This window comes from Pleurodeles waltl, chromosome 7 (assembly GCF_031143425.1).
Source record: "Pleurodeles waltl isolate 20211129_DDA chromosome 7, aPleWal1.hap1.20221129, whole genome shotgun sequence".
NCBI classification, from domain to species: Eukaryota; Metazoa; Chordata; class Amphibia; order Caudata; family Salamandridae; genus Pleurodeles; species Pleurodeles waltl.
This window is the reverse complement of record NC_090446.1, coordinates 782,324,362-782,349,594: the sequence shown is the minus strand read 5'-3', so window position 1 is coordinate 782,349,594 and position 25,233 is coordinate 782,324,362. Positions and strand designations below refer to the sequence as shown.

The 25,233-nt window shown below is 47.4% G+C and overlaps 1 protein-coding gene across 3 annotated transcripts in view; it reads left to right on the top strand.

Moving 5' to 3' along the window:
* Positions 1–25,233, top strand: part of ANKHD1 (ankyrin repeat and KH domain containing 1) — an 896,896-nt gene that overhangs the window by 410,544 nt on the left and 461,119 nt on the right. For all 3 annotated transcript variants that reach the window (XM_069199295.1, XM_069199294.1, XM_069199296.1), the window contains exon 23: positions 21,212–21,307. In XM_069199295.1, the coding sequence (XP_069055396.1) occupies positions 21,212–21,307 (96 nt within the window). The remainder of the gene's footprint in view (positions 1–21,211; positions 21,308–25,233) is intronic.

The window sequence follows — 25,233 nt, the reverse complement described above, 5'->3', positions numbered from 1 at the left end:
TTACTGCCTCCGAGACCTAAACACCCCCCTAAATTAAGTATTTGGGGCGACCCTGAACCCAGGAACTCAGATTCCTGCAACCTACAACATGAAGGACTGCTGACCTGAAAGCCCAGCAGAGATGACGGAGACACCAACTGACTTGGCCCCAGACCCACTGGCCTGTCTCCAGACTCAAAGTACCTGCACAGAGAATCATCCAGCTGGACTAACGACCTCTGAGGGCTCAGAGGACTGACCTGCACCTGAAGGACCAAGAACCTCCTGGGGACAGTAGCTCTGTCCAGAAACAGCAACAAAATTGCAACAAAGAAGCAACTTTAAAGAGACTCTCACTTCCCGCCAGAAGCGTGAGACTTCACACTCTGCATCCAATGCCCCCGGCTCGAGTTTGGCGAAACCGACACTGCAGAGAGGAATCCCAGTTGACTCCAAAGATGTAGACACCCTGAGTCGACCTCCCTGCACCCCCACAGCGACGCCTGCAGAGAGGATCCAGAGGCTCCCCCTGACTGTGACTGCCTGGTAACAAAGGAACCTGATGCCTGGACCAAGCACCGCACCCGCAGCCCCCAGCCCCCATGACCGAGAGAAACCACCTACCAGTGCAGGAGTGACCAGCAGGTGGCCCTCACCCTAGCCCAGTCGGTGGCTGGCCCGAGAAGCCCCCGTGCCCTGCCTGCATCGCCAGAGTGACCCCTGGGTCCCTCCATTGTTTTCAATAGCAAACCTGATGCCTACATTGCACGCTGCACCCAACCGCCCCTGTTCCGCTGAGGGTGTGTTTTGTGTGCTTGTGTGTATCCCATTCCCTCCCAGTGCGCTACAAAACCCCCCTGGTCTGCTCCCCGAGGACGCAGGTACTTAGCTGCTAGCAGACTGGAACCGGAGCACCCCTGTTATCCATAGGCGCCTATGTGTTTTGGGCCCTCCTTTGACCTCTGCACCTGCCTGGCCCTGTGGTGCTGCTGCGGTGACTTTGTGATTGCCTTGAACCCCCAACAGTGGGCTGCCTATGCCCAAGAGACTGACTGTGTAAGTGCTTTACTTACCTGCAAAAACTAACCAATACTTACCTTCCCCAGGATCTGTTGGTTTTTGCACTGTGTCCACTTTTAAAATAGCTATTTGCCATTTTAAGCAAAACTGTGTACTACTGTTTTAAATCAAAGTTCTATACTTGCCTGTGTGAAGTACCTTGCATTTTATGTACTTACCTCAAATTTGAATCTTGTGGTTCTAAAAATAAATTAAGAAAATATATTTTTCTATATAAAATATATTGGCCTGGAGTTAAGTCTTTGAGTGTGTGTTCCTCATTTAATGCCTGTGTGTGTACAACAAATGCTTAACACTACCCTCTGATAAGCCTACTGCTTGCAATTCTTTTTAGTCTTTCCTATGGCCGTCAGCCTCGCCGGTGTCCAATAGACCCTATGTAAAGTAAACAAATGATTTTTCTTCATGCGGGTCGATTTAATGGTAAACCACAGTCTGAGACATGATAATTCCCATAAACTAACAACATCCAGGTTTAGAAAGACCTCCCTCCACTTAAACAACGGAAGCGGCAGATCCTCTTCCGCCGCATCTAACAATGCCTGATACCACAAAGCCACTTCCTTATCAATACATTTCCGCCTTAATTTCTCCTCCCAAGGACTCTTCCTAATTTCTCCTTTCTGAGGAGACTTGACCCAACTGGACAATTGATAATATTTAAAATTAGAGCCTGTATCACCCGCTCGTTCCAAAAATATAAACAAAGGTACCGGCTCAGAGTCCTCTATAATTTGCCCCCATTCAGTCACCCCATTGGCTTTCAACGGGCCTGATAGCTTATCTAGAAAACACTCAGGAGTACCTGGTGAATCCCAAATGGGTGCCGAACGACAGTAATAAGATATCCCTAAAACACTCCGAATCGTGCCTGTTTAGGGATCTTGAGTAGGACCTTCTTAAAATATTTTGGATGACCAAATTTGTATAGAAAGTTGTCGGCTTCATCCGTAAGATGTGTCAGGGCCTCAAAAGGATTCTTATGTTCTTAAATTGAAAAGCAAGATAATATTTATAGAAATCTGGTAATGCAATCCCCCCTTCTTTCTTTTTACATAGCTTTTTTTCACGCTATTCTGTTCCCTTTAGATGCCCATATAAATGCAGATAGATCCCCCTGTAATTTTTCAAACCAGCATGCTCTAAATTCTAGAGGAATAGCATTAAATAGAAAAGTCACTTAGAGGTAGCAGGCAATGGGGGGGGGGGGTGTTGTCTAGGGTACGCCACGGGCCGGACAGGTAAGAGAGCCGCCTGCTGGTTGAAACTACACTGGGGGTCAGGTTCTCCAAGGCCTGGGGGTGCACTGTGTCCTCGAGGCATCTGTTATCTTTGTCCGGAGTTTGCGGTCAGAGGGGTCTTCTGGATTCGCTGTGCAGGTGTCATCATGGGGCTTGGAAGGGTCAACCCAGGGTGGGTTCTTGATCCCAATCGCCTGGTGACCCTTTTTTGCTTGGTGGACATCCTGGACACGAGCTGTGGGCATCAGGTGCACAGGGGTCAGGACTCGTGCATCCGGAGTGAGGTGGGAGTCCGTGGTTGAAAGTTTCTTTTGGACAGAGCTGCTGTCCTCAGGAGTTCTTGTCCTTTTGGGGTGCAGGGCAGTCCTCTGGAGTTCTCAGAGGTCGCCGGGCCCGCTGGACGCGTCTCTGTTCTTCTTTCAGGTTCTTTGTAGCAGGAGACAGGCCGGTAGGGCTGGGGCCAAAGTAGTTGTTGTCTTCCTTCTTCTGTGCTGGGGTTTTCAGCTTAGCAGTCCTTCTCTTTGTAGGCCACCAGGAATCTGGTGAGCTGGGTTCAGGGAGGCCCTTAAATCCGAGATTCAGGGGTGTGTTAGGGGTCAGAGGGCAGTAGCCAATGGCTACTGTCCCTGAGGGTGGCTGCACCCTCCTTGCGCCCATTCTCTTTAGGGAGGGGGGCACATTCCTATCCCTGTTGGTCCCTGTCCCCCAAACCAAGATGAAGGATTTTGCATGGGGGGGGGGGGGGCTCCCTCAGCTCTGGACACCTTAGGGGTGGTCTTGGCTGGGGTGGTCACCCCTCCCTCTTTTCCCTAATTTTCCCACCAGACTTGCTGGCAAAAGTGGGACTTTGCCTGTGTGTGTGTGTGTGTGTGTGTGTTGGGGGAGGGGGGGTTATTGTGCTGAGAAGTTTGATACCAAACTTCCCAGTATTCAGTGAAGACATTATGGTGCTGTGGAGTTTGTAATGACAGACTCCCAGACCATATACTTAATATGGCCACACTGCACTTACAATCTTTAAGAATGGACTTAGACACTTTAGGGGCATATATAGGGGTATAGTGCACCCTGCCTTACAGCAGTAAGGCCTGCTAGAGGGGTGACTTACCTACACCACAGGCAGTGGTTTGTGAGCATAGCACCCTTAGAGGGGTGCCATGTCGACGTTGCCTTTTCCTCCCCATCAGTACACCTAAGCTGCAAGGCAGTGTGAATGTGCGGAGTGAGGGGTCGCCTAGGGTGGCATAATAAATGCGAAGCCCTTAGAGACCTTACCTGACCACAGGGCCCTTGGTACTATGGGTACCTTTTACAAAGGACGTAACTGTGTGCCAGAGCTGTTCCAGTTGTGGAAACAAAGGTACAGCTTTATGGAAAGAACACTGGTGCTTGGGCCTGGTTAGCAGGGTCCCAGCACACTTCCAATCCAAGCTGGCATTAACACAAGGCAAAAACTGGGGGTGACCATGCCAACTACCTAGCCAACAAGCAAATGTTGGCCAGGCAGTCCTTAGGACATTATTTCATGCTACTTCAACTCCTACAGGCTAGCCGCCGCTTATTTTGGAGGGGACTGCTTTACAGTCTATGCAAAGCATGTGTATCTACAGCTACACATGCCATCAAACAGAAAATGTTACTTACCCAGTAGACATCTGGTCGTGGCATGCAGTACTGTAGATTTGTATGCGCCCACCCTCCTGCCCGGATGCCTGTGGTCGTTGCACTACCACATATTGTAAATAAGTATATTAATAACATGGGCATCTGTATCTATCTACACTCTTTACTTCACCCTACTGCGGGAAAACATTCTAACGAAAGACTTGATGCCCATGCATACTATCACCGAGAGGAGGATTCACTCGATCTCGTGACTCAAAGATTCTGCTATGAAATACAACTTGTAACAGTCTGAGCCCAACACTAGAAGGCAGACTTATGCAAAGCTTGTGAATCTACAGCACTTCATGCCACAAACAGATGTCGACTGGGTAAGTAACATTTTCCGTACCCCATTTAGACGATTGCTGATAAAAGGAAATTCACAACACAAATGCAAAGAACACAGACAAAATGATGTCAATGCTACAGACTCTGTGTTTTTCTCTAAACAGTGAAACTGTCACCGACATCAGAACAAGAAAATCAGTTCCTTGGAGTGAGAACCAATTCAGTAGAGGGCAAAGTATACCCTTGTGAGAAAAGAATAAGGTATTTTATACAAGGAACTCACCAGTAACAGAAGGGTGAGCCTCTGACATGGAGAACTGTGAGAAAATGTCTTGGGAAAATGGCATCTTGCATACCTCTCATACCAATTGCAAGGCTCCAAATGAGACCAATCGAGGAATGATTCAAAATCAGCAGGTCACAAGCCAGAGGGAGTTAGGAAGATGTAATGGTTGTCAGACACAATATACATGAAGAACATGACAAATACAGCAATTTGAAGACCATTCTCAGACTCAACTCCCACAGTAGCCATTACCACAGAAGCCTTTCATATGGGTTTGGGAGTTCATATGGGGAGACTGAAAATCAGAGAACTTTGAAGAGAATAGGAAGCAGTCCAACATATGAGTTTGTTAGAGCTAAAATCTTTGTTACTATCCTTAAAAGCCTTTCAAAAAAAGCTGTGGGGAAAATCATTGTTAATTCAGACAGACAACACAACAACGATGTTCTGTCTCAGCAAACAGCATGGTACAAAATCATGTCTACAGTTGAGGATAGCACAAGAGGTCTAAAATTGTGCCATCCAGAGACAAATGAAAATAACAATACACCTGCCAGGGAAGGACAATGTACAAGCAGACAGGCTGAGCAGATAAGCGTCCACATCTCACGAATGGGAACTCAAACGGTACTCAAACAGATTTTCACCCAGTGTGGATCTGTTTGCAACACCAGAGAAAGCAAAATGCCAATTATCTGCACCTAGGCACCCACACCCCCTATCTCTGGGAATGCTTTGTCGATAGATTGGTAAGGGGAATCTGCTTACGCCCGATCCCACTTTTGCAGAAGTTGATCAACAAATGCAAACAATCACCAGTGACACTAATTCTAATAGCGCCACAATGGGAGAGACAGACCAGGTTTGCAGACTTAATAGAAATTGCATGCAGGAGTCTGACTCTATATGGTGCACTAAAAAAAAGTACACCTTGCAGATAGTCAGTGGATCCCCAATTTTGGTTTGAAGATGCAAAAGTCGATCGGACTAATGCTTTATTTTGTGGTAGTGTGGGCAAGCAGTTAGGATTATCAGAGGGTAGTGCTAAGCACTTGTTGTACTTACAGGGCAATAAATGAGACAAACACTCAAAGAATAAATATGAGACCAAATTAGAAAAATAACACTTTTTCATGTATGTACTTTGAAACCAAGAACGTTTTTTACAAGGAAAGCACATTTCTTAGCTTAAATTATTTTTACTTGCAAAAATCAATACCTTGCAAATTCAGAGTTCTTCAATGTTAGCTTATGGAAGGTAAACACATTCAGCAAACAAGCACTTTGCGACGACTCGCGGGACTGATCATGTGGACTTAAGGTGAGTACTGGTCACTCCGGGCAGCACTGGCTCAGCGGGCCGGGTGCAGTGGTGTAATATAGCATTGGGTGCCCACTGTATTTCAATGGGGATTGGTCTCCATGGATTTAGGCTGTAGGCTCTGGCTTAAGGGGTGGGGGTGGGGGGGGGCGGCAGTCAGGGACAACCAACAGGTAGGTCGCAAAAGTGGGGTTTTCGAGAATGTAGGTGCACCTTTGGTCCTCTTCACAAGGGCCCAGGGTTGATGGATGCAGGTTTGTCCTTTGGCATCGGGTTTCCTTGCCCAGGAGCACTTGCGGTTGGAGGGGTGGGGGTCCTCGAGGAGGAAAACAGAGTCAGCAAGCAGAGAGTGTACAGCGACTTACAAGATCATTCTCCTGGGTTTAAGGTGAGTAGTGGGCAAGGTCCAAGGCAGCACCCACAGTGCACACTCAGTGGCACGGGGATGTCAAGATGTAAGGTGCAAAACAGCATTGGTTGCCCAATGCATTCCTATGGAGATTAGTCCCTATGATAAGAGGCTACAGGCGAGGACTGGGTGTCCTGTTTGGATGAGCCATCAAGTGGGCTCAGGTCTTGCGATGCTGGGGGATGTAGGAGCACCAGTGTCAGTCTGAAGTCCTCTTCAGTGGTTCTTGGGTCCCTGCAAGGATGCAGGGGAGCACCTCTGCTACACTACAGGAGTTTCTTGTGCTGGGGTGAACACTTGCAGTCCTGCCAAACTTCTGGAAGTTTCAGTAGCTGGAGGATGAGGTATTTTTTACAGTTGTCAAAGTCCACAGGCAGGCTGGCAGAATTGGTGTGAAGACCTTAATAGATCTTTGTTTATTGTCTTTTGCGTCTCTGGAGTGTCCTTCAGGTCAGCAGGGATCTGAGTTCTGGGTTTCAGTGGTGACACCTAAATACTCAATTTGGGGGCATTACAGGGAGTGCCCACCTTTCGGGTGACTCATCCTTTCTATGACCACTTCCGTTGGGAAGTGGGCATAACCCTTACCCTAGTGGCCTAATTCCTTCCAAACGAAGATGGAGGACTTTGAAAGTGGTGTCCACTTCAGCTCATCCTCCTTAGGGATGGGACTGGTATGAAGTGGGCACTCCTCCTAACCTGCCTAACTTCCCCCCCCCGTCCTTCCGCAAAAGTGAGCGGGGAGAGACCTGGGTTGCATTACAAAGGCAGTAAGGCCTTTGAAGCTTCCTGCCCTGGAATGTCCATCCTGCCTAGAGATGTCTACACCCCCACCCTCGCAGGCCTTTGTCTCTGTGCCCCGTTAGTGGTGGCTCTCACCTTAGAGGGGTCAGAAACGTGGCTATGGTGGCTGAACTGATTGGGACCAGTCAGTTAACACATTAACAGTTTGTAGGTTTTCAGGTGGCACCTCTAAAGTGCCCAGTGGGTGCATGTATTGGTGAATCCAACACTGGCATCAGTGTAGGTTCATCAAAACGAGATGTTTGATAGCAAACCTCGCTATCTTCAGTGAAGCCATCAGGTAGCTGGGGAGCTCGTAATGACTAGTGTCAAGCACTTTTTTAAATGGCTTTCCTGATCACTTACTAAGTCTGAGATTTGATAGAGACATAACAGGGGCATATCTGCTTGTGCAGATATGCCCTCACATATAATGCACCCTGCCTTAGGGCTGTAAGGCCTGCTAGAGGGGTGACTTACATATATTACATGCAGTGCTAGGGGACATGACACATAGGCTAGTATTCAATGTTCTGTTTTCACTTTTTTCTCAACCAAGACATAAATCTTGCAATGGCAGCCTGGCATGTGCTTGGTGAGGGGTTCCTTAGGGCTGCACAATTCATACTGCAGCCCTTAGGGAACCTCTTTAGTGTTCTAGGTACCAGGGGTACCACTTACTAGGACTTAGAGGGTGCTAAAGATTTTGCCATTTGGGGGAAAGGACTGTGCAGTTTTAGGGGAATGAGATCTGGCAGTGGGGACCTGGTTAGCAGGAACCCAGTGCACTTTCAGTCTTAATTACATCAGATACCGGCAAAAAGTGGGGAGCTAACCATGCCAAAAGGGTGCTTTCCTACATTGCAGAAGACAATGTATGGAAAATACCAGGCCTTCAGAATCTACTCCACTTGCAAGGGGGACAATTTCTCCACCCAGAACCAAAACGCTAAGTCTAGCATCTTCACTCCTTAGAACATAGCGTGTGGACACTTAAACATACCAGAGAGCACAATGGCATGAGCAAGAAGACCAACAAGAAGAAAATGTCACTCTGCCAAATGGAAAAGATACTCAAAATTTTGCAAAAGACATACCTTACTACAAGACACTACAAAAGACACAACAGTCTTACTGTGCCTTACTCATCTGTTGGATGGCAAACTGAATTATGCTTCAATAAAAGTACTTTTGGCAGCAATAATGGCCTACACAACAGGCTATATAGGTAGGGGTTTCTTCACAACACCAGTAATCAACAGATTCTGGAGGGAGCAAAAAGATTAGCACCGCCAAGAAGTGTACCAGCACTGACTTTGAACTTTAATTTAGTGTTAACACAACTAATGAGGAAACCTCTTCACATATTGTCCTTTAAACTGGTCACTTTTAAAACAACTGCCCTTGTAGCAATGACATCTCTGCATAGAGTAAGTGAATTGCAAGCTTTCACATTACTAGAACCATACATGCAAATACACAAAGACAGGATAGTAATGAGGAGAGAACCGCATTTCTTGCTGAAGATCGTATCCTTTTTTCACATAAATCGATTGTGACCATGGTTCTTTCAAGATACAAAAACTCAAGTGCAAAGAGCTGCATAAGTTAGACGTTAGAAGAGCAATAATGTATTCTATGGAAAAAATGTAAACCAATCAGAAGAGGAAAGCAACTATGTGTCTTTTGCAGACAATAGCAAAGGAAAACCAGTTACAAAGATTACCGTTTGTAGATGGATCTCACAGACTAGACAGATGTCATGAACCGGACCAAACCATGGGCACACCCAACTCACAAAAAAGAAGTGACAATAGCCTTTCATGCAAATATACGACTACAGAATATTTGCATAGCTGCTACTTGGTCATTAGTTCACACTTTACAAGACACTATTGCATAGACATTCAACTAAACAAAGAAGCTCAAGTGTGACAGAGTACTGAAACTTATATTTGCAAGCTCTAACTCATCTTCAACTCATCCACCACAAGGTTAAGAAAAGAAAATGCTACAAAATCAGCATACACAGCACGTGAATCCAGAAAAGATACACTCCGCAAAAAGAAATGGTTTCTTACCTGTAGGAGTGGATTTGCATCTTGAAGTATTTTCTTGATTCACGTGCGACCCATCCACCTCCTAAGAAAATGAGGGAGCTTAATAAAAAAGAATCTGAACATTGTGACCATGTGTGGAAGCTTCTGGGAAAGGCATATGACATCAGGAAGGGCTGGATTAGACACCAAATGGTGGAACTGTTAATGTCTTTAAAAAAAGAGAGAGAAGCAGGACTATTAGTATACTAAGGATTCTGGACCCAACAATTATATTGCAGAATAATGTACAGCATGTGAATCCAGAAAATTCTTCAATCTGCAAAACTACTCCTACGGGTAAGAAACCATTGTGTTGCCCTCCATGGAGTAAGGACTGTAGGAAGCTGGCCTGGTGTGTGGTATATACGTGAAGTCCATACACCTTACACCAGGCACAAGTATCCTCTATTGATATAGTGTTGGCAGAGTCTAGAATCCAGACTGCCTAGAGGTAGATGTGGATGAGCAGCCAAGGGTTATCTAGGAGACATGCAAAGCTCATGCAATAGTACTAGATAGGCAACCCTCCAGTTGGAGGTAAGTAACACACTAAATATGTACACTAGTAAACAGAAATAGGCATAAAAAGCAGTAGAAAACAGTGCAAATAACAATAGATAATAGTGACCCTAGGGGGAGCCCAAACCATATATTAGAAACATGTAATGCAAATGCAGTACCCCCACCTAGGTAAGTGGAATTTGTAGAGGGGAGCTGGGGTAACTAGGAAACCCTAAAGGCAAGTACCACAATGCCCCCCAATGACCAGGAATGAAGGAGTGAGTTACTGGATTTTCCCCAAACTACCCAAAAGCACTAAAAAGACAATGCAGCACCCAGACATGACTGCAAGAAGCCAGCTGTGGATTTCTGAAGAAGACCTGAAAAAGAAGGGGACCAAATCCAGAAGTTGACGGAGTGTCTGGTGGTTGCAGAAGCCACTACCCCCAACCGTCTGTGGTTGCAGGAGTTGGTGGACAGTAGGACGAAGACAGTCAGCAATGCTGCACAGGAGTCGGTGAAGAGTCACTGGAGGATGCAGTTGATGTCCCACGCCGGATGGAAGATTGCAGTCTGTCTGTGGCATGGAAAAGCCACCAACAAGCCTTTGTAAAGGCAAGAGTTGCGGGAGAAGAAAAGGCGAGAGCTGCCAGGGACCCACAAGGTGCAGAGGACTCAACCCACAAGGGGGAGTCTCAGCGATGTAGAGATTCCAGAGAAGAAAAGGCAGTCCCCACATGAGACCCACTGAAAGAGGAGCCAGAAGACATGGAGGAGCCCACGCAGCACAACTGAAGAAGGGTCCCACGCTACAGGAGAAGCATGCAGAGGGCTGTGCTTCACAGGAAAGAGTGCTGGGGCTACACAGAGCCTGAATATCCCTTGGAGGAGATGCCAACAAGCCTTGGTAGCGGCAAAAGATGCGGTGCACGAGGGTACTGGTCTGCGTGGGAAGGCAAAGGCTTACCCTCCACCAAAATTGGACAGTTGGCAGAGAGGACCAAGTGGAACACCCCAGACCACCATCCGTGATGCAGGATGCACGCAGGTCAGGATGGGAGGAGATCCACCCTGCCCGTCATCGTTGCTGTTGGTGCCCGCAGATTCACGGGAGTGACTCTGTAGGAAGTTGGCTCTGTATATACTATCTCAAAGTAAGAGATAGTGTGCACAGAGTCCAAGAGTTCCCCTTAGAGTTAAGATAGTGGCAAAATTAGATAATTCTTATGCTCTATTTCGTGGTAGTGTGGTCGAGCAGTAGGCTTATCAGAGGGTAGTGTCACGCATTTGTTGTACACACACAGGCAATAAATGAGGAACACACACTCAGACTTAACTCCAGGCCAATAGTTTTTATATAGAAAAATATATTTTCTTAATTTATTTTAGAACCACAAGATTCACGATTTGAAGTAAATACATCAAATGCAAGGTACTCCACACAGGTAAGTTAGGAACTTTGAATTAGAGCAGTAACATACACAGTTTTATTTAAAATGGCAATATACTATTTTAAAAGTGGACATTTAGTGCAAAATATCAGTTCCTGGGGGAGGTAAGTAATGATTAGTTTTTCAGGTAAGCAAGGCACTTACAGGTTCAAGTTCCTGGGCATAGGCAACCCAACGTTAGGGGTTCAAGATAACCCCAAAGTCACTGCACCAGCAACACACGGCCTATCTCAGGTGCAGAGGTCAAAGGAGGGCCCAAAAGACATAGGTGCCTATGAAGAACAGGGGTGCTCCGGTTCCAGTCTGCCAACAGGTAAGTACCTGTGTCTTTGGAGGGCAGACCAGGGGTTTTTGTAGAGCACTGGGGGGGACACAAGTAGGAACACAAAACACACCCTCAGCGGCACAGAGGCGGCCAGGTGCAGTGTGCAAAGCAGGTGTCGAGTTTTGAATAGAAATCAATGGAGGGACCCGGGGGTCACTCTAGCGGTGCAGGCAGGGCACAGGGAGGCTTCTTGGGCGAACCACCGACTGGGCTAGGCAGAGGGTTGCCTGATGGTCACTCCTGCACTGAAGTTTTGTCCCTTCTGGTCCTGGGGGCTGCAGGTGCAGTGCTGGGTCCAGGTGTTGGGTTCCTTGTTACAGGCAGTCGCGGTGAGGGGGAGCCTCTGGATTTTCTCTGCATGCGTCGCTGTCGGGGTCTGGGGCGTTGTCTCAGGCTTCTCACGAGGTCACAGTCGCCTGGGAGTCCTCCCTGTAGTGTTGGTTCTCTGAAGCTCAAGTCGGGGACAGCGGGTGCAGAGAGTGAAGTCTTGCGCTTCCGGCGGGAAGAGTGAGTTATTTAAAAGTTGCAAGAAAGTTACAAAGTTGTTGCTGTTTTTGAACAGTGCCGCTGTTCACCGAGTTTCAGGGCAGTTCTCTGAGGCTTCAGAGGTCGCTGGTCCATGTCGGATGCGTCTCTGTGTGGGTTATTTGAGTCTGGAGACAGGCCGGTAGGGCTGGGGCCAAGTCAGTTGTCATCTCCGTCGTCTCTGCAGGGCTTTCAGGTCAGCAGTCCTTCCTCTTTGTGTAGGTTGCCGGAATCTGATTTCCTGGGTTCTGGGGTGCCCCTAAATACTGAATTTAGGGGTGTGTTTAGGTCAGGAGGGCAGTAGCCAGTGGCTACTGTCCTGGAGGGTGACTAAACCCTCTTTGTGCCTCCTCCCTGAGGGGGGGGGGGGTCACATCTCTAATCCTATTGGGGGAATCCTCCAATCTCAAGATGGAGGATTTCTAGAGGCAGGGGTCACCTCAGCTCAGGACACCTTAGGGGCTGTCCTGGCTGGTGAGCGGCGACTCCTTGTTTTTCTCATCTCCTCCAGCCTTGCCGCCAAAAGTGGGGGCAGTGGCTGGAGGGGCGGGCATCTCCACTAGCTAGGATGCCCTGGGGTGCTGTAACAAAAGGCATGAGCCTTTGAGGCTCACCACCAGGTGTTACAGTTCCTGCAGGGAGAGGTGAGAAGCACCTCGACTCAGTACAGGGCTTGTTCCTGGCCACAGAGTGATAACGGCACTCTCCCCATGTGGTCAGCAACTCGTCTGGTTGTGGCAGGCTGGCAGAAACTGGTCAGCCTAGCACTAGGAGTCGGACTGGTTTTCAAGGGGCATCTCTAAGATGCCCTCTGGGTGTATTTTACAATAAATCCCTCTAAGGGAGAATTTTGATACCAAAAACTTCCCAGATTTCAGTTTAGTCATTATGGAACTGTGGAGTTCGTAATTGTGTCAGACTCCCAGACCATATACTCTTTATGGCGACCCTGCACTTACAATGTCTAAGGTTTTGCTTAGACTCCATATGGGCATAGTGCTCATTCAGCTGTGCCCTCACCTGTGGTATAGTGCACCCTGCCTTAAGGATGTAAGGCCTGTTAGAGGGGTGACTTACCTATGCCACAGGCAGTGTGAGGTTGGCATGGCACTCTGATGGGTGTGCCATGTCAACTTAGTCTTACAATGGGGCACCAGTATGCCAAATGTGGGGGGCGGTGGGTGTGGTCCAAACAACCACATTTAAAGGGAGAGAGCATACTCACTCACTGGGGGCCTGGTTAGCAGAATCCCAGTAAACACAGTCAAAACAACTGACAACCGGCAAAAAGTGGGGGTAACCATGCCAAACGGAGGCTACATTCCTACAAGGAAGTTCTGTACATGAAGAAAGCAGAGTATTGATCCACACACTATCAGAGCTTGGCTTCAGAGCATTTTTCATGTGGAACTAACCTTTGCAAACTTAAGTCTGCTCAGAGAGCTTGAAAGTCCTAACAGCTTCCAGTAAATCATTAAGTTGGACTCAGTTAAAAAGGAAATGGCTCATGTGCTTCCACTGGACAGTAGTAGAAACCATCAACCATCTGACCTGCTGAGTGGATGGCTATACATCTTTTTCGTGATCTGGTTGTGATGGGGGTTGTTGGTGGATGTCTTGCTACAGAGCCAGTGGAGCCAATCAGGACAGGACTTGTGTCTCTCCCACAACCAAACCTAACTGGATTCCTTAACCATAAACATAACATCACTTCTGATCAGATAGCAATGGCCTCCCGAGCCCTGAACCTGGGACAGACCAGTTTTCGGCATAGTTTTCTTTTTAAAACCGTTCACTTCATATGACTTAAAACTTAGTACATGGACACCCCTTTTCAATTACTATGTCAGCCAGGCACATAAGTGAGTAGCAAGTATCTGAACCTTTACAGTTTTCCAATAGGACAAATGTTAGATGATTCATATAACCTTTGTTTCAAAAGTACTGTCAGAGTTCCATCAAAATTAGTAGATAGTGCTTTTTATCTTGTAGACTTAAGCTGCAGATTCCTTACCTTAGAATTATCCCTAGGTGTGAGACTGGAACTGGAAATTTTTCTGGAGCAGTACCCCTGCGCGCCAGTAGGTGGCGGTGTTTGGCTCCATGTGGGTCGTCTAAACTGGAAGTGATGTTTGTGGGGCCTATTTTGTAGCCAACACACTGACACCAGTTCTTTTCTTGCTGCACCAGTCAGTGCTGATCCAGAGAGAGCTAGCCCCAGCCATTTTTTTTGTAGTCTTTGGTGTTTTTTTTTTGTTTTTCAAAGGTTTTTGAGACTTGTCTCCTGGTGCGACAGAGATGTCGACGAGGAAGGCTGGGTTCGAGTCCTGCGACTAAGGTCACTGGAAAATCTGATAGGCATGCATTGTTTTTCTCTTGGCTTAGAAACAGCCTGTGCTGTTCTGACTAACAATTTGTGGCGGTGCGAGGCTGTGATTGTGGCCCGGTGGCAACTAAGGCTGCCGTTGACAAATTTATATCGTAATGCATCACCCACTGTCGCACTTTGCATGAAGCTTATCCTCCATTTATTGGCAGGGCACACAGAACCAGAGGTACATTGGGGTTGGTGGCTTGATTAACAGTCATGACATCTGTAGGAATCTGGCTCTATGCATACTATATCAAAACGAGGTATAGTGTGCACAGAGTCCAGAGGTTCCCCAAGAGGCTTGACAGGGGCAATAATGGATAATACTAATGCTCTGTTTGTGGTAGTGTGGTCGAGCAGTTAGGCTTATCACATGGTAGTGTTAAGTATTTGTTGTACACACACAAGCAATAAGTGAAAACACACACTCAATGGCTTAACTCCAGGCCAAAAGGTTTTATATAGAAAAATATATTTTATTAATTTATTTTAGAACCACAGGATCCATTTAGCAGGTAAGTACATTAAATGAATGGTACTTTGCATAGTAATAGTTAGGACTTTGAATCAAATCAATATTGTACACTGTTCATTAAATTGGCAAAAAGCTATTTTAAAAGTGGACACAGTGCACTTTTCAACAGTTCCTGGGGCAGGTAAGTACAGTACAGCTTCTGAGGTGAGTACCACACTTACGGGTTCAGTCTCCGGGGCATAGGCAGCCCACCGTTGGGGGTTCAAGGCAACCCCAAACACCCAGTACCAGCAACACAGGGCCGGTCAGTTGCAGAGGTCAGACAGGAGCCAAAATAACGTGGGAGCCTATGGAGCCTGGGGGTACTCCAGTTCCAGTCGGCTTGCAGGTAAGTACCTGTGTTGTCGGAGTACAGACCAGGGGGCTTTTGAGGAGTTCTGGAGGGGCTTCAAGTTGGCAAAAAACCACACCCTCAGCGGTGCGGGGGCGGCCCCATGCAGTGTGCCAACAGGGCATCGGGTTCTCAATAGAACTTTTTGGCGAGACCCGGGGATCACATAGGCACTGCAGGCAGGGCACAGGGGGTGCCTCTCGGGCATGCCACCGACTGGGCAAGGGTGAGGGCCGCCTGCTGGTCGTTGCTGCATCAGTGGTCGGTTTCTCACAGGCCTGGGGGTTGCCGGTGAAGTGCTTCTCCAGGCGTCGGATATCTTTGTCCTGGGCAGTCGCGTTCGGGGGGTCCTCAGGATTCCCTCTTCAGGCGTCGTCGTGGGGGTGAGGAGAGGTCAGCACAGGGTGGACACGTCATCGGAGTCACCTGGGGGGGAGGGGGGTCCTCCTGGAATAGTTGGTTTCTCTGGACACGGGCTGGGGGTGTCGGGTGCAGAGTGGTGTGGACTCAAGCTTTTTGAGTGAGGTGGGAGTCCCTTTAACCCCTTCGCTGCCATGGCTTTTCCCCTCCTGTGCCGAGCCTTTGGCTATTTGGGGTAGTTCACGCTTAGGCCCTCATAACTTTTTCTCCACATAAGCTACCTATGCCAAATTTGCTTCCTTTTTCCCCCCAACATCCTAAGGATTCTAGAGGTACCTAGACTTTGTGGGTTCCCCTGAAGGAGACCAAGAAATTAGCCAAAATACAGCAAAAAGTTTGTTTAAAAAAAAAATAAAAGTGGGAAAAAAGGACTGCAGAAGAAGGCTCGTTGGTTTTTCCTGAAAAATGGCCTCAACAAAGGGTTTGCCGTGGTAAAATCACCATCTTCCCAGCTTTCAGGAACAGGCAGACTTGATCTAGAAAACCCCATTTTTCAACACAATTTTGACATTTTACTGGGACATACCCCATTTTTACTCTTTTTTTTGTGCTTTCAGCCTCCTTCCAGTTAGTGACAGAAATAGGTGAGAAACCAATGCTGGATCTTAGAGAGCTAAACATTTTAAAAGTAGACAAAATTTTGAATCCAGCAAGGGGTAATTTGTGTAGATCCTACAATTGTTACCTACAGAAAATAACAGCTGAAATATAAGAATATTGAAATTGAGGTAAAAAAAAACTGCAATTTTTCTACACGTTTTGCTCTAACTTTGTTCTGCGATGTCAGATTTTTTTAAAGCAATGTACTGTTACATCAGCTGGACTCTTCTGGTTGCGGGGATATATAGGGCTTGTAGGTTCATCAAGAACCCTAGGTACCCATAGCCAATAAATGAGCTGCACCTTGCAATGGGTTTTCATTCTATACCGGGTATACAGCAATTCATTTGCTGAAATATAAAAAGTATAAAAAAAGGTATAGAGAAAAACTTTGTATTTCCTAAATGGCCACAAGAATAGGTGTTGAGAAGCAGTGTTTATTTGCACATCTCTGAATTCCTCGGTGCCCATCCTAGCATGTGAATTACAGGGCATTTCTCAAATAGACTTTTTTTTTTTTTTTACACACTGTCTTACATTTGGAAGGAAAAAATGTAGAGAAAGACAAGGGGCAATAACACTTGTTTTGCTATTCTGTGTTCCCCCAAGTGTCCCGATAAAAGTGGTACCTCATTTGAGGGGGTAGGCCTAGCGCCCGCGTCAGGAAATGCCCCAAAACACAACGTGGACACATCACATTTTCACAAAGAAAACAGAGCTGTTTTTTGTAAAGTGCCTAGCTGTGGATTTTGGCCTCTAGCTCAGCCGGCACCTAGGGAAACCTAAAAAACATGTGCATTTTTTAAAACTAGACACCTAAGGGAATCCAAGATGGGGTGAATTGTGGGGCTCTGACCAGGTTCTGTTACCCAGAATCCTTTGCAAACCTCAAAATGTGGCCCAAAAACACTTTTTCCTCTCATTTCAGTGACCTAAAGTTCTGGAATCAGAGAGGAGCCACAAATTTCCTTCCACCCAGCGTTACCCCAAGTCTCCCGATAAAAATGTTACCTCACTTTTGAGGGTAGGCCTACTGCCCGCGAAAGGAAATGCCCCAAAACACTATCTGGACACATCAAAATTATCAAATACAAAACTACCTGTTTTTGCAGGGAAGGGGCACCTGCGTTTTTGGTCATGGGCTCAGCAGCTATCTAGGGAAACCTACCAAACCCAGATATTTCTGAAAACTAGACACCCGAGGGAGTTCAGGGAGGTGTGACTTGCATGGATACCCCAATGTTTTCTTACCCAGAATCCTCAGCAAACCTCCAATTTAGCTTAAACATAAAATCACATTTTCCCACATTTCTTTGTGGGATCACTGCACCAGGACAAATTTCATACCACCCTACGTTCCCCTCAATCTCCAGGTAAAAAATGATACCTCATTTGTGTAGGTGGGCCAAGTGCTTGTGACCGAAGAGCCAAAAACATGTCGAAATTGAGGGGGGAACCAAAGTGGGTCCAAAAGGGCAGTTTGAAAAAAAATACATTTTTAGGCTGACAAGTGCAGCAGAATTTTTATCGGTATAGATGGGACAATACTGGGTGGTAGGAATTTTGTGGATTCCTGCAGATTCTGGAAGATTCCATTGCAAAAACGTGGGAAAAATTTGTGATTCCCAGCAAAGTTGGAGGTTTGCAGGGCATTGTGGGTAAGAAAATGGTTCGGAATGCATGTGAAGCACACCACCCTGGAATCACCCAGATGTTTAGTTTTCAGATGTGTCTAGGTCTTGTGGATTTTTCTACATAGCAGCGTCCCAAAGTCCCTAAAGTGCAGCCCTCACCATTCCAAGTGGGACTACTTTAGAGTTAGCCAAGCTCTCATAGCCCAAATGTAAAACCAAAACCCAAAATAACCAAATGTCTTCTTGCTTGCTGTGGGATAAGATGTTTTAGAGTGCGGGGGATAGCTGAAAGACTGTTACCCCCTTCAGTTGGGGTGGGGGCATAACCAGTCCCATACTGGTTGGTAGCCACCACCCCACAGTTTTTCGTTTTTTAAAAGATTTATACTTGGTACCTAGTAGACTTGCTGCCCCCTGCAGTGTGGATTAGGGGTAATTGCCCCATCTGTCCACTGGTGGGCAGAACAACTCTGGTCCCATTTATTTGGGGTGGAGGTATGGCCATACCCCCCCCCCCCTTATTTTGGGAAAAACAAAACTTCCCTGGACTCTGGTGGGCTTTCTGCCCCCTCTTTGGGGCAGATGGGCCTTCCACAAATAGGCCAATCTGCCCCAAGGGGGCAGATATGGCCAACTGTAATGTTCCCCCATGGGGTGCGATCCTTACCCAAGGGGCTGCCCCCTTAGAGAAAACACACACACACACCAATCACTGGTGCCTAAGTGGTTTCTGCCTCCCCGGGGGCAGATCAGCCTAATAACAATAGGAAAAGCCCTTGAAAACAATTGCCCCCCTGGGGAGCGACCCTCGCCCAAGGGGTCGCTCCCCTTATCCCCTTATGCCAGTTTCACTTTTTATTATAAATCCCTGGTGTCTAGTGGGCATTTCAGAAGCTGGATCGCTTTACAATCCGGCTTCTGAAATGCAGGCAGTCCCCTGGAGGCTTTTCAGGGGTCGCTGGTCCTGTAGAACGCGTCACTTTTCGGTTGCCGGGTCTTTGAAACAGGAGACAGGCTGTTAGGGCTGGGGCCAAGTCAGTTGTCGTCTTCTCTTCTCTGCAGAGAAGTGAGGTCATCAGGAATCTGATGATCTGGGTTCAGGGTTGCCCCTAAATACTATATTTAGGGGTATGTTAGGGTCAGGAGCAGTAGCGAATGTCTACACCCTCCCTGTGCCAACTTCCTCTGGGGAGGAGGCCACATCCCAATTGGTCCTAATCCTCCAAAGCAAGATGGAGGATTTCTCAAGGAGGGGGTCACTTCAACTCTGGACACGTTAGGGGTGATCCTGGCTGAGGAGATGATTCCTCCTTGTTTTTCTCATGATCCCTCTGAACTTGCTGACAAAAGTTGGGGGCTTATCCAGGGGGAGGGCATCTCCACTTGCTTGAGTGCCCTGAGGGCATTGTAACACCAGGCCTGAGCATTTGAGGCTCACCACCAGGTGTTACAGTTCCTGCAGGGGGGAAATATGAAGCATAGGCACCTATGTGTTTTGGGCACCTTTGACCTCTGCACCTGACCGGCCCTGAGCTGCTGGTGTGATAACTTTGGGGTTGCCTTGAACCTCCAACGGTGGGCTGCCTATACCCCAGAACTGAGACATGTAAGTGTCTTACTTACCTCCTAATCTAACCTTTACTTAGCTCCCCCAGGAACTGTTGATTTTTGCACTGTGTCCACTTTGAAAATAGCTTATTGCCATTTTTACAAAGACTGTACATGATATTGTTCTAATTCAAAGTTCCTAAAGTATCTATGTGAAGTACCTTACATTTAAAGTGTTTAATGTGAATCTTGAACCTGTGGTTCTTAAAATAAACTAAAAAAATATATTTTTCAATATAAAAACATATTGGCCTGGAGTAAGTCTTTGAGTGTGTGTTCCTCATTTATTGCCTGTGTGTGTACAACAAATGCTTAACACTACCCTCTGATAAGCCTACTGCTGGACCACACTACCACAAAATAGAGCATTAGAATTATCTACTTTTGCCACTATCTTACCTCTAAGGGGAACCCTTGGACTCTGTGCACACTATTTCTTACTTTGAAATAGTATATACACAGAGCCAACTTCCTACAGTGTGGGTTTATTATTCTGAGAAGTTTGATACCAAACTTCAGTATTCAGTGTAGGCATTATGGAACTGTGGAGTTCGTTTTGACAAGCTCCCAGACCATATACTTAATATGGCCATTCTGTGCTTAGAGTGTCTAAGAATGGACTGAGGCACTGTAGGGGCATAGTGCTCATGCAGCTATGCCCTCACCTGTGGTCTAGTGCACCCTGCCTTAGGGCTTTAAGGCCTGCTAGAGGGGTGACTTGCCTATGCCACAGGCAGTGTTTTTTGTGCATGGCTCCCTGAATGGATGCCATGTCGACTTTGCCTTTTTCTCCCCACCAATGCACACAATCAGCCATGGAAGTGTGCATGTGTTAGGTGAGGAGTCGCTTAGGGTGGCACAACACATGCTGCAGATCTTAGGGACTTTCCCTGGTCACAGGGCCCTTGGTACATCTGGTACCTTTTACAAAGGACCTATCTGTGTGCCAGAGGTGTGCCAATTGTGGAAACAATGCCACATTTTTAGGGAAAGAACACTGGTGCTTGGGCCTGGTTAGCAGGGTCCCAGCACACACTGTCAATTCAGCATCAATATCGGGCAAATAGTGGGTGGGGTAACTGCAACAAGGGGCCATTTTCCTACAACATCCGTCCCATTTCTGCCCAGTGGCTAAGTTGATTACCCAAATGCATTCTCCAGACTATATCCTGCAACTGCAATACCTAATTTGGCAGATAATTTCTTTGCAGTCTTCTTGTCTAGCACTAAACTTCAGATGTGGACTTCCCCCGCCTCATTTGTAATTTTCAGTGGTTTTTAGATCTTCTGAAAATATGAGAATGGAAAATAGCAAAGGCACATCAGTATGCAAAAGTAAGTTTGATCTTCACTCAGTTTCTGTTCGTACGCCTCTCTCCCCTTTCTAAGCACCCTCCAGTTGACCTTTTATCAACCAAAAAGATACAGTAATAGCAGGCACTTGGAACGCATATATACAAGGATGGGGTTGTATGCCACATATGATTCTTAGAGGTGTGTTGTGCAGAGCTTGTAATGATCAGCTATAAAATAATTTCCAGTTCTGGCAAAGTAGAATACCTGAAAGTTAAATAAAGAAAATAGTCTATGGACCAAGAGCAACAATGACTATAAAATTAAATGTATTCTTTTTATATTAAATATTGTCATTGGAAACTGACAGAAATATCCCTTTTACCATCTTGCTTTAACTTTGAACCATAGCTTTTAACTTGCTACATCATGCATTCTTCTAACTGCAGAATGTTTTTTTCCACAGGGCCATATAAAAGTAGTCCAATACTTAGTGAAGGAAGTTAACCAGTTTCCATCTGACATTGAATGCATGCGATATATAGCAACCATAACTGACAAGGTAGGATTATGACCAAAATGTAAAAGGTTGTTGTGCAATCCTTAGTTGTACTGGATTCTTATTCATCTATACATCCTTAATGGTAATGTTTTTTTTCTCAGTAAAGAACCGTAGGTTGTTTTCACGTTTCTCCCTTGAGGTAAGCTTTATCACAGTTAGAGCTTTACCTTGGTGCACTACAATTTAACAGTTATGGCCAATCTATTAGTATTTGCCATTAAATGTACAAGGTTTCAGTTCTTTACTGGTGAATAAGATGTTTTGTTGTGTTACAGTAATCAGCAGAAAATAATAATGAGAATTCCCAGATGTATTTGTCGTCCGCATTCTGTGTCAGTCTAGCTTTGTGCCTTGTAGGTATGCTACACATTCTTGCTAACACCCCATTGCCATAGACATTTCAGAGGAGTGCTTCCTTCCTATATGCTAAATCACTGTGTAGAAAATCTCAGTCTTAATGGTAGGGAAAATCTCTTCTGATGTGAGAGGAATTTGTCAAAGGGCTTTGGAGTAGATTATCATTATTTGTATAAAACATCTGATAGAGACTTCTTGTTGCAGATTCCTTACCTTTGAATTTCCCAAGGCATCGAACTGGATCTGGAGACTATTTCTCCAAGCAGTACCCCTTCGCGCCGTAGGTGTCGTAGTCGCCATGATGATGTCACTGTCGTATATAGGTGCCATCCCGGCGCACTGAGGTCAGTTATTTTCTTTCCTCGCCAACCTACGCGCAGTTCCGGAAAAGAGCTACCCCAGTCATTTTTTGACTAACTGCGACATTTTGTCAAATTAGTTTTTAATGATTTTTGGTGCGTCGAGGGATGTCCCATAAGACTTTATTTAAGCCCTGCAACTCCTGTCACCGCATGATGTCAGTGATGGATCCACACCTCGTCTGCCTCTGGTGTTTTGAACGCGACCACGACCCGAAGTCATGCTCCGAGTGTCGGGCCATGAACATGAAAGCTTTGAGGGAGCTGTCCCTGAAGCTCCTGGCGACCCTGCACTCGACTCCGCGTCGTTCCCGTTCAAGAGGAAGGTCAGGAGACCAGTCGCGGAGTCACCACTATTCTTATTTGTCCAAGTCATCTGGACATTCAGGTAAGAAGAAGGCGAAACGTTCTTCGACTTCACCCCGTCACTCGCACGACGCGAAGCTAGAAGAGCGTCAAAGCTCTAGGTCTCTGTCCTCAGAGCCTTATTCTGGGTCCGCTCCGTGCCTCCCTGAAATTCTGGGGCTAACCCTGCCCAACTTGAGGAGTTCTGTGAGGCCATGCGCCTCCTATTTAGGCAGCCCAACCCACCCTTGGTGCCTTCGGGCCCAGGGGATTCAGGGAGGGCCTCCTTGGGTTAAAAGTCGGCAACTTTGGTCCCGACTCCGGAGGGGACCTCAGGATCCGCTTCCAGATCGGTCATGACTCCGGTCATGCCAACGCGACCTCCCCTGGTGTCCGGTCAGACCTCAACGCTCCCGGCGCCGATTGGGACTACAATCGACATCAACCCTGTACTCCTTCCCGACGACCCAGAGCCGGAACAACATCGCTTGACGCTGAGTCCGTTTTTCTATTGGCTCTGCTTTGCCCAGGGTTGATCATGAGCCCTATTACTATGGGTATGGATATAGGGGTAGTGTAGAGGGGTCTCTGGATGCTTTAGAAGACCAGCTTGAGTCTAAACTGGACTGGGTACAGGATTTGGGTGAGGCCAGTGGGTTGGACACCTCCCCTGACACTGGCATGTTCTCTTCCTGTACCGTGGCTACGGAGGAGGGAGCGTCTTATACTATGGTGGTGAGAAGGGTGGCTGAGATTTTTGAACCTCTAGCTTCCTTCTGTGGAGGTCAGGCCTAACCTCCTGACTGAAGGGCTTCAGCCTGGCGCATCCAACTCAACCCCTTCTTCCCTTCAACGAAGCATTTACAGACGTCCTACTGGGGACCTAGTCCAAACCCAGCACAGTGGATCCTGTGAATAGGACAATTGCCCGCCGCAGTCGGCCTGCACCGAATGACCCAAATTTCCTTACCCAACACCCTATGCCTGAGAGCCTTGTCATCCAGGCTTCTTGATCCTCTGGCGCATTCCCTACCACTCCCCCAGACGGGTAATTAAACAGACTGGACTATTTAGGGAAGAAGATGTTTTCTTCTGTCAATCTAGTGCTGCTGTCCATGAACACTGCATGCCTTTTGGGCCGCTATTCTCATACTCTGTGGGATGTGGTCGTGCAAGTGCTGCTTCAAGTTCCAGAAGAGGCCCGTAACGTTCTCGCCCAAGCCATGACAGATGGGAGAGACGCAGCCAAGTTCATGATCCATTGTGGACTGGATACGACCGACTCACTAGGCAGATCCGTTGCATCGACGGTGGCACTGAGACGCCACGCCTGGTTGAGGACATGTGGCTTTTTGGGGGATGTCCAGCAGTCCTTGATGGACATGCCCTTTGATGGCACTAGCCTCTTTGGAGACGAGGCAGACTCCGCGCTCGAGTGCTTTAAGGATTCCCAGGCTATGGCTCGGTCTTGGCCTCTCAGACACTTCTCGCCCCCCTCAGTACGCCTCTCACTCCTTTTGTGGCTACGGAAGGGGCACCCAACCGCATCCATTTCCCCTGGGCCACTGACCCGCGCATGCTGTACAGCCCCTGTGCGGACGCGGGATTTACCAAGCTTGTGGATCAGGGAGTCAGCGGGGCCACCCAGTCCACACCCGCCCCACTCCTCTGCCTCAAAACCTTCCTAGTCCGTGGGACATCCAGGACCAGTTGGCGGCAGAATTTGCCATCATCTTCCTCACTGGGAATCCATTACCATGGACAGGTGGGTTTTATAGATCGTTTGAAGGGGCTACTCCCTCCCCTTCGAGACTTCTCCTCCAGCCATGCCACCATCATTCGATCACCTGTCAGAGGATCATTTGGCACTTCTCCGCGAGGAAGTCAATGCTCTTGGCCCAGGGAGCCATAGATAAGGTCCTTGCGTCAGAGGTAGGTCGTGGTTTCTATTCCCACTACTTTCTTCCCAAAAAGAACAAGGGCATTCACCCTATCCTAGACCTCTGGTCTCTCAATCTCTTCCTCAAGAAGAAGTTCAAGATGTTAACCCTGGCTCAGGTCCATTCTACCCTGGAGACTGGATGGTTGCATTAGACTTGCAGGACGCCTATTTCCACATTCCCGTCATGCCGGCCCACAGACATTACCTTCGATTTGTGGTAGGTCACGAGCACCTTCAGTTCACCGTGCTCCACTTTGGCCTTACCAGTGCCCCTCGAGTGTTCACGAAAGTGATGGTAGTGGTTGCAGCTCATCTGCGCAGGTTAGGGTCCCAGTCTTCCCCTACCTCAATGACTGGCTGTTGAAGGCGGACCCACCCTAGAAAGTCGTCTCCCACCTCCAGAATTTCGTGAACCTCCTGCATTCGCTGGGGTCTACTATCAACGTGCCGAAGTCACACCCGATTCCCTCTCAGACGCTCCCTTTCATCCGACCTGTTCTGGACATAGTGCAGTTTCGGGCTTATCCTCTCCAAAAAGCGAGTCCAGGATATTCGGGCTGCAATATCGATGTTTCACCCTCTAGCCTGGATTTTGGTAAAAATGACTCTAAGTCTGGTAGGCCCCATGGCCTCCTGCATTCTGCTGATCCAACATGCCAGATGGCATATGCAGGTTCTGCAGTGGGACCTGAATTTCCAGTGGGCCCAGCATCAGGGGAATCTCTCCAACATGGTTCAGATCTCGGAGGGAACTGCAAATGACCTGCAGTAGTGGTTGTCTAATCCAGATTGGGTCAGTGGCAGATCCCTATCCCTTCCCCAACCAGATCTCACACTAGTGACAGATGCATCACTCCTGGGATGGGGCGGCCACATGAGAGGCGGAGATCTGAGGCCTCTGGTCTCCAGCGGAGTCCGGGCTC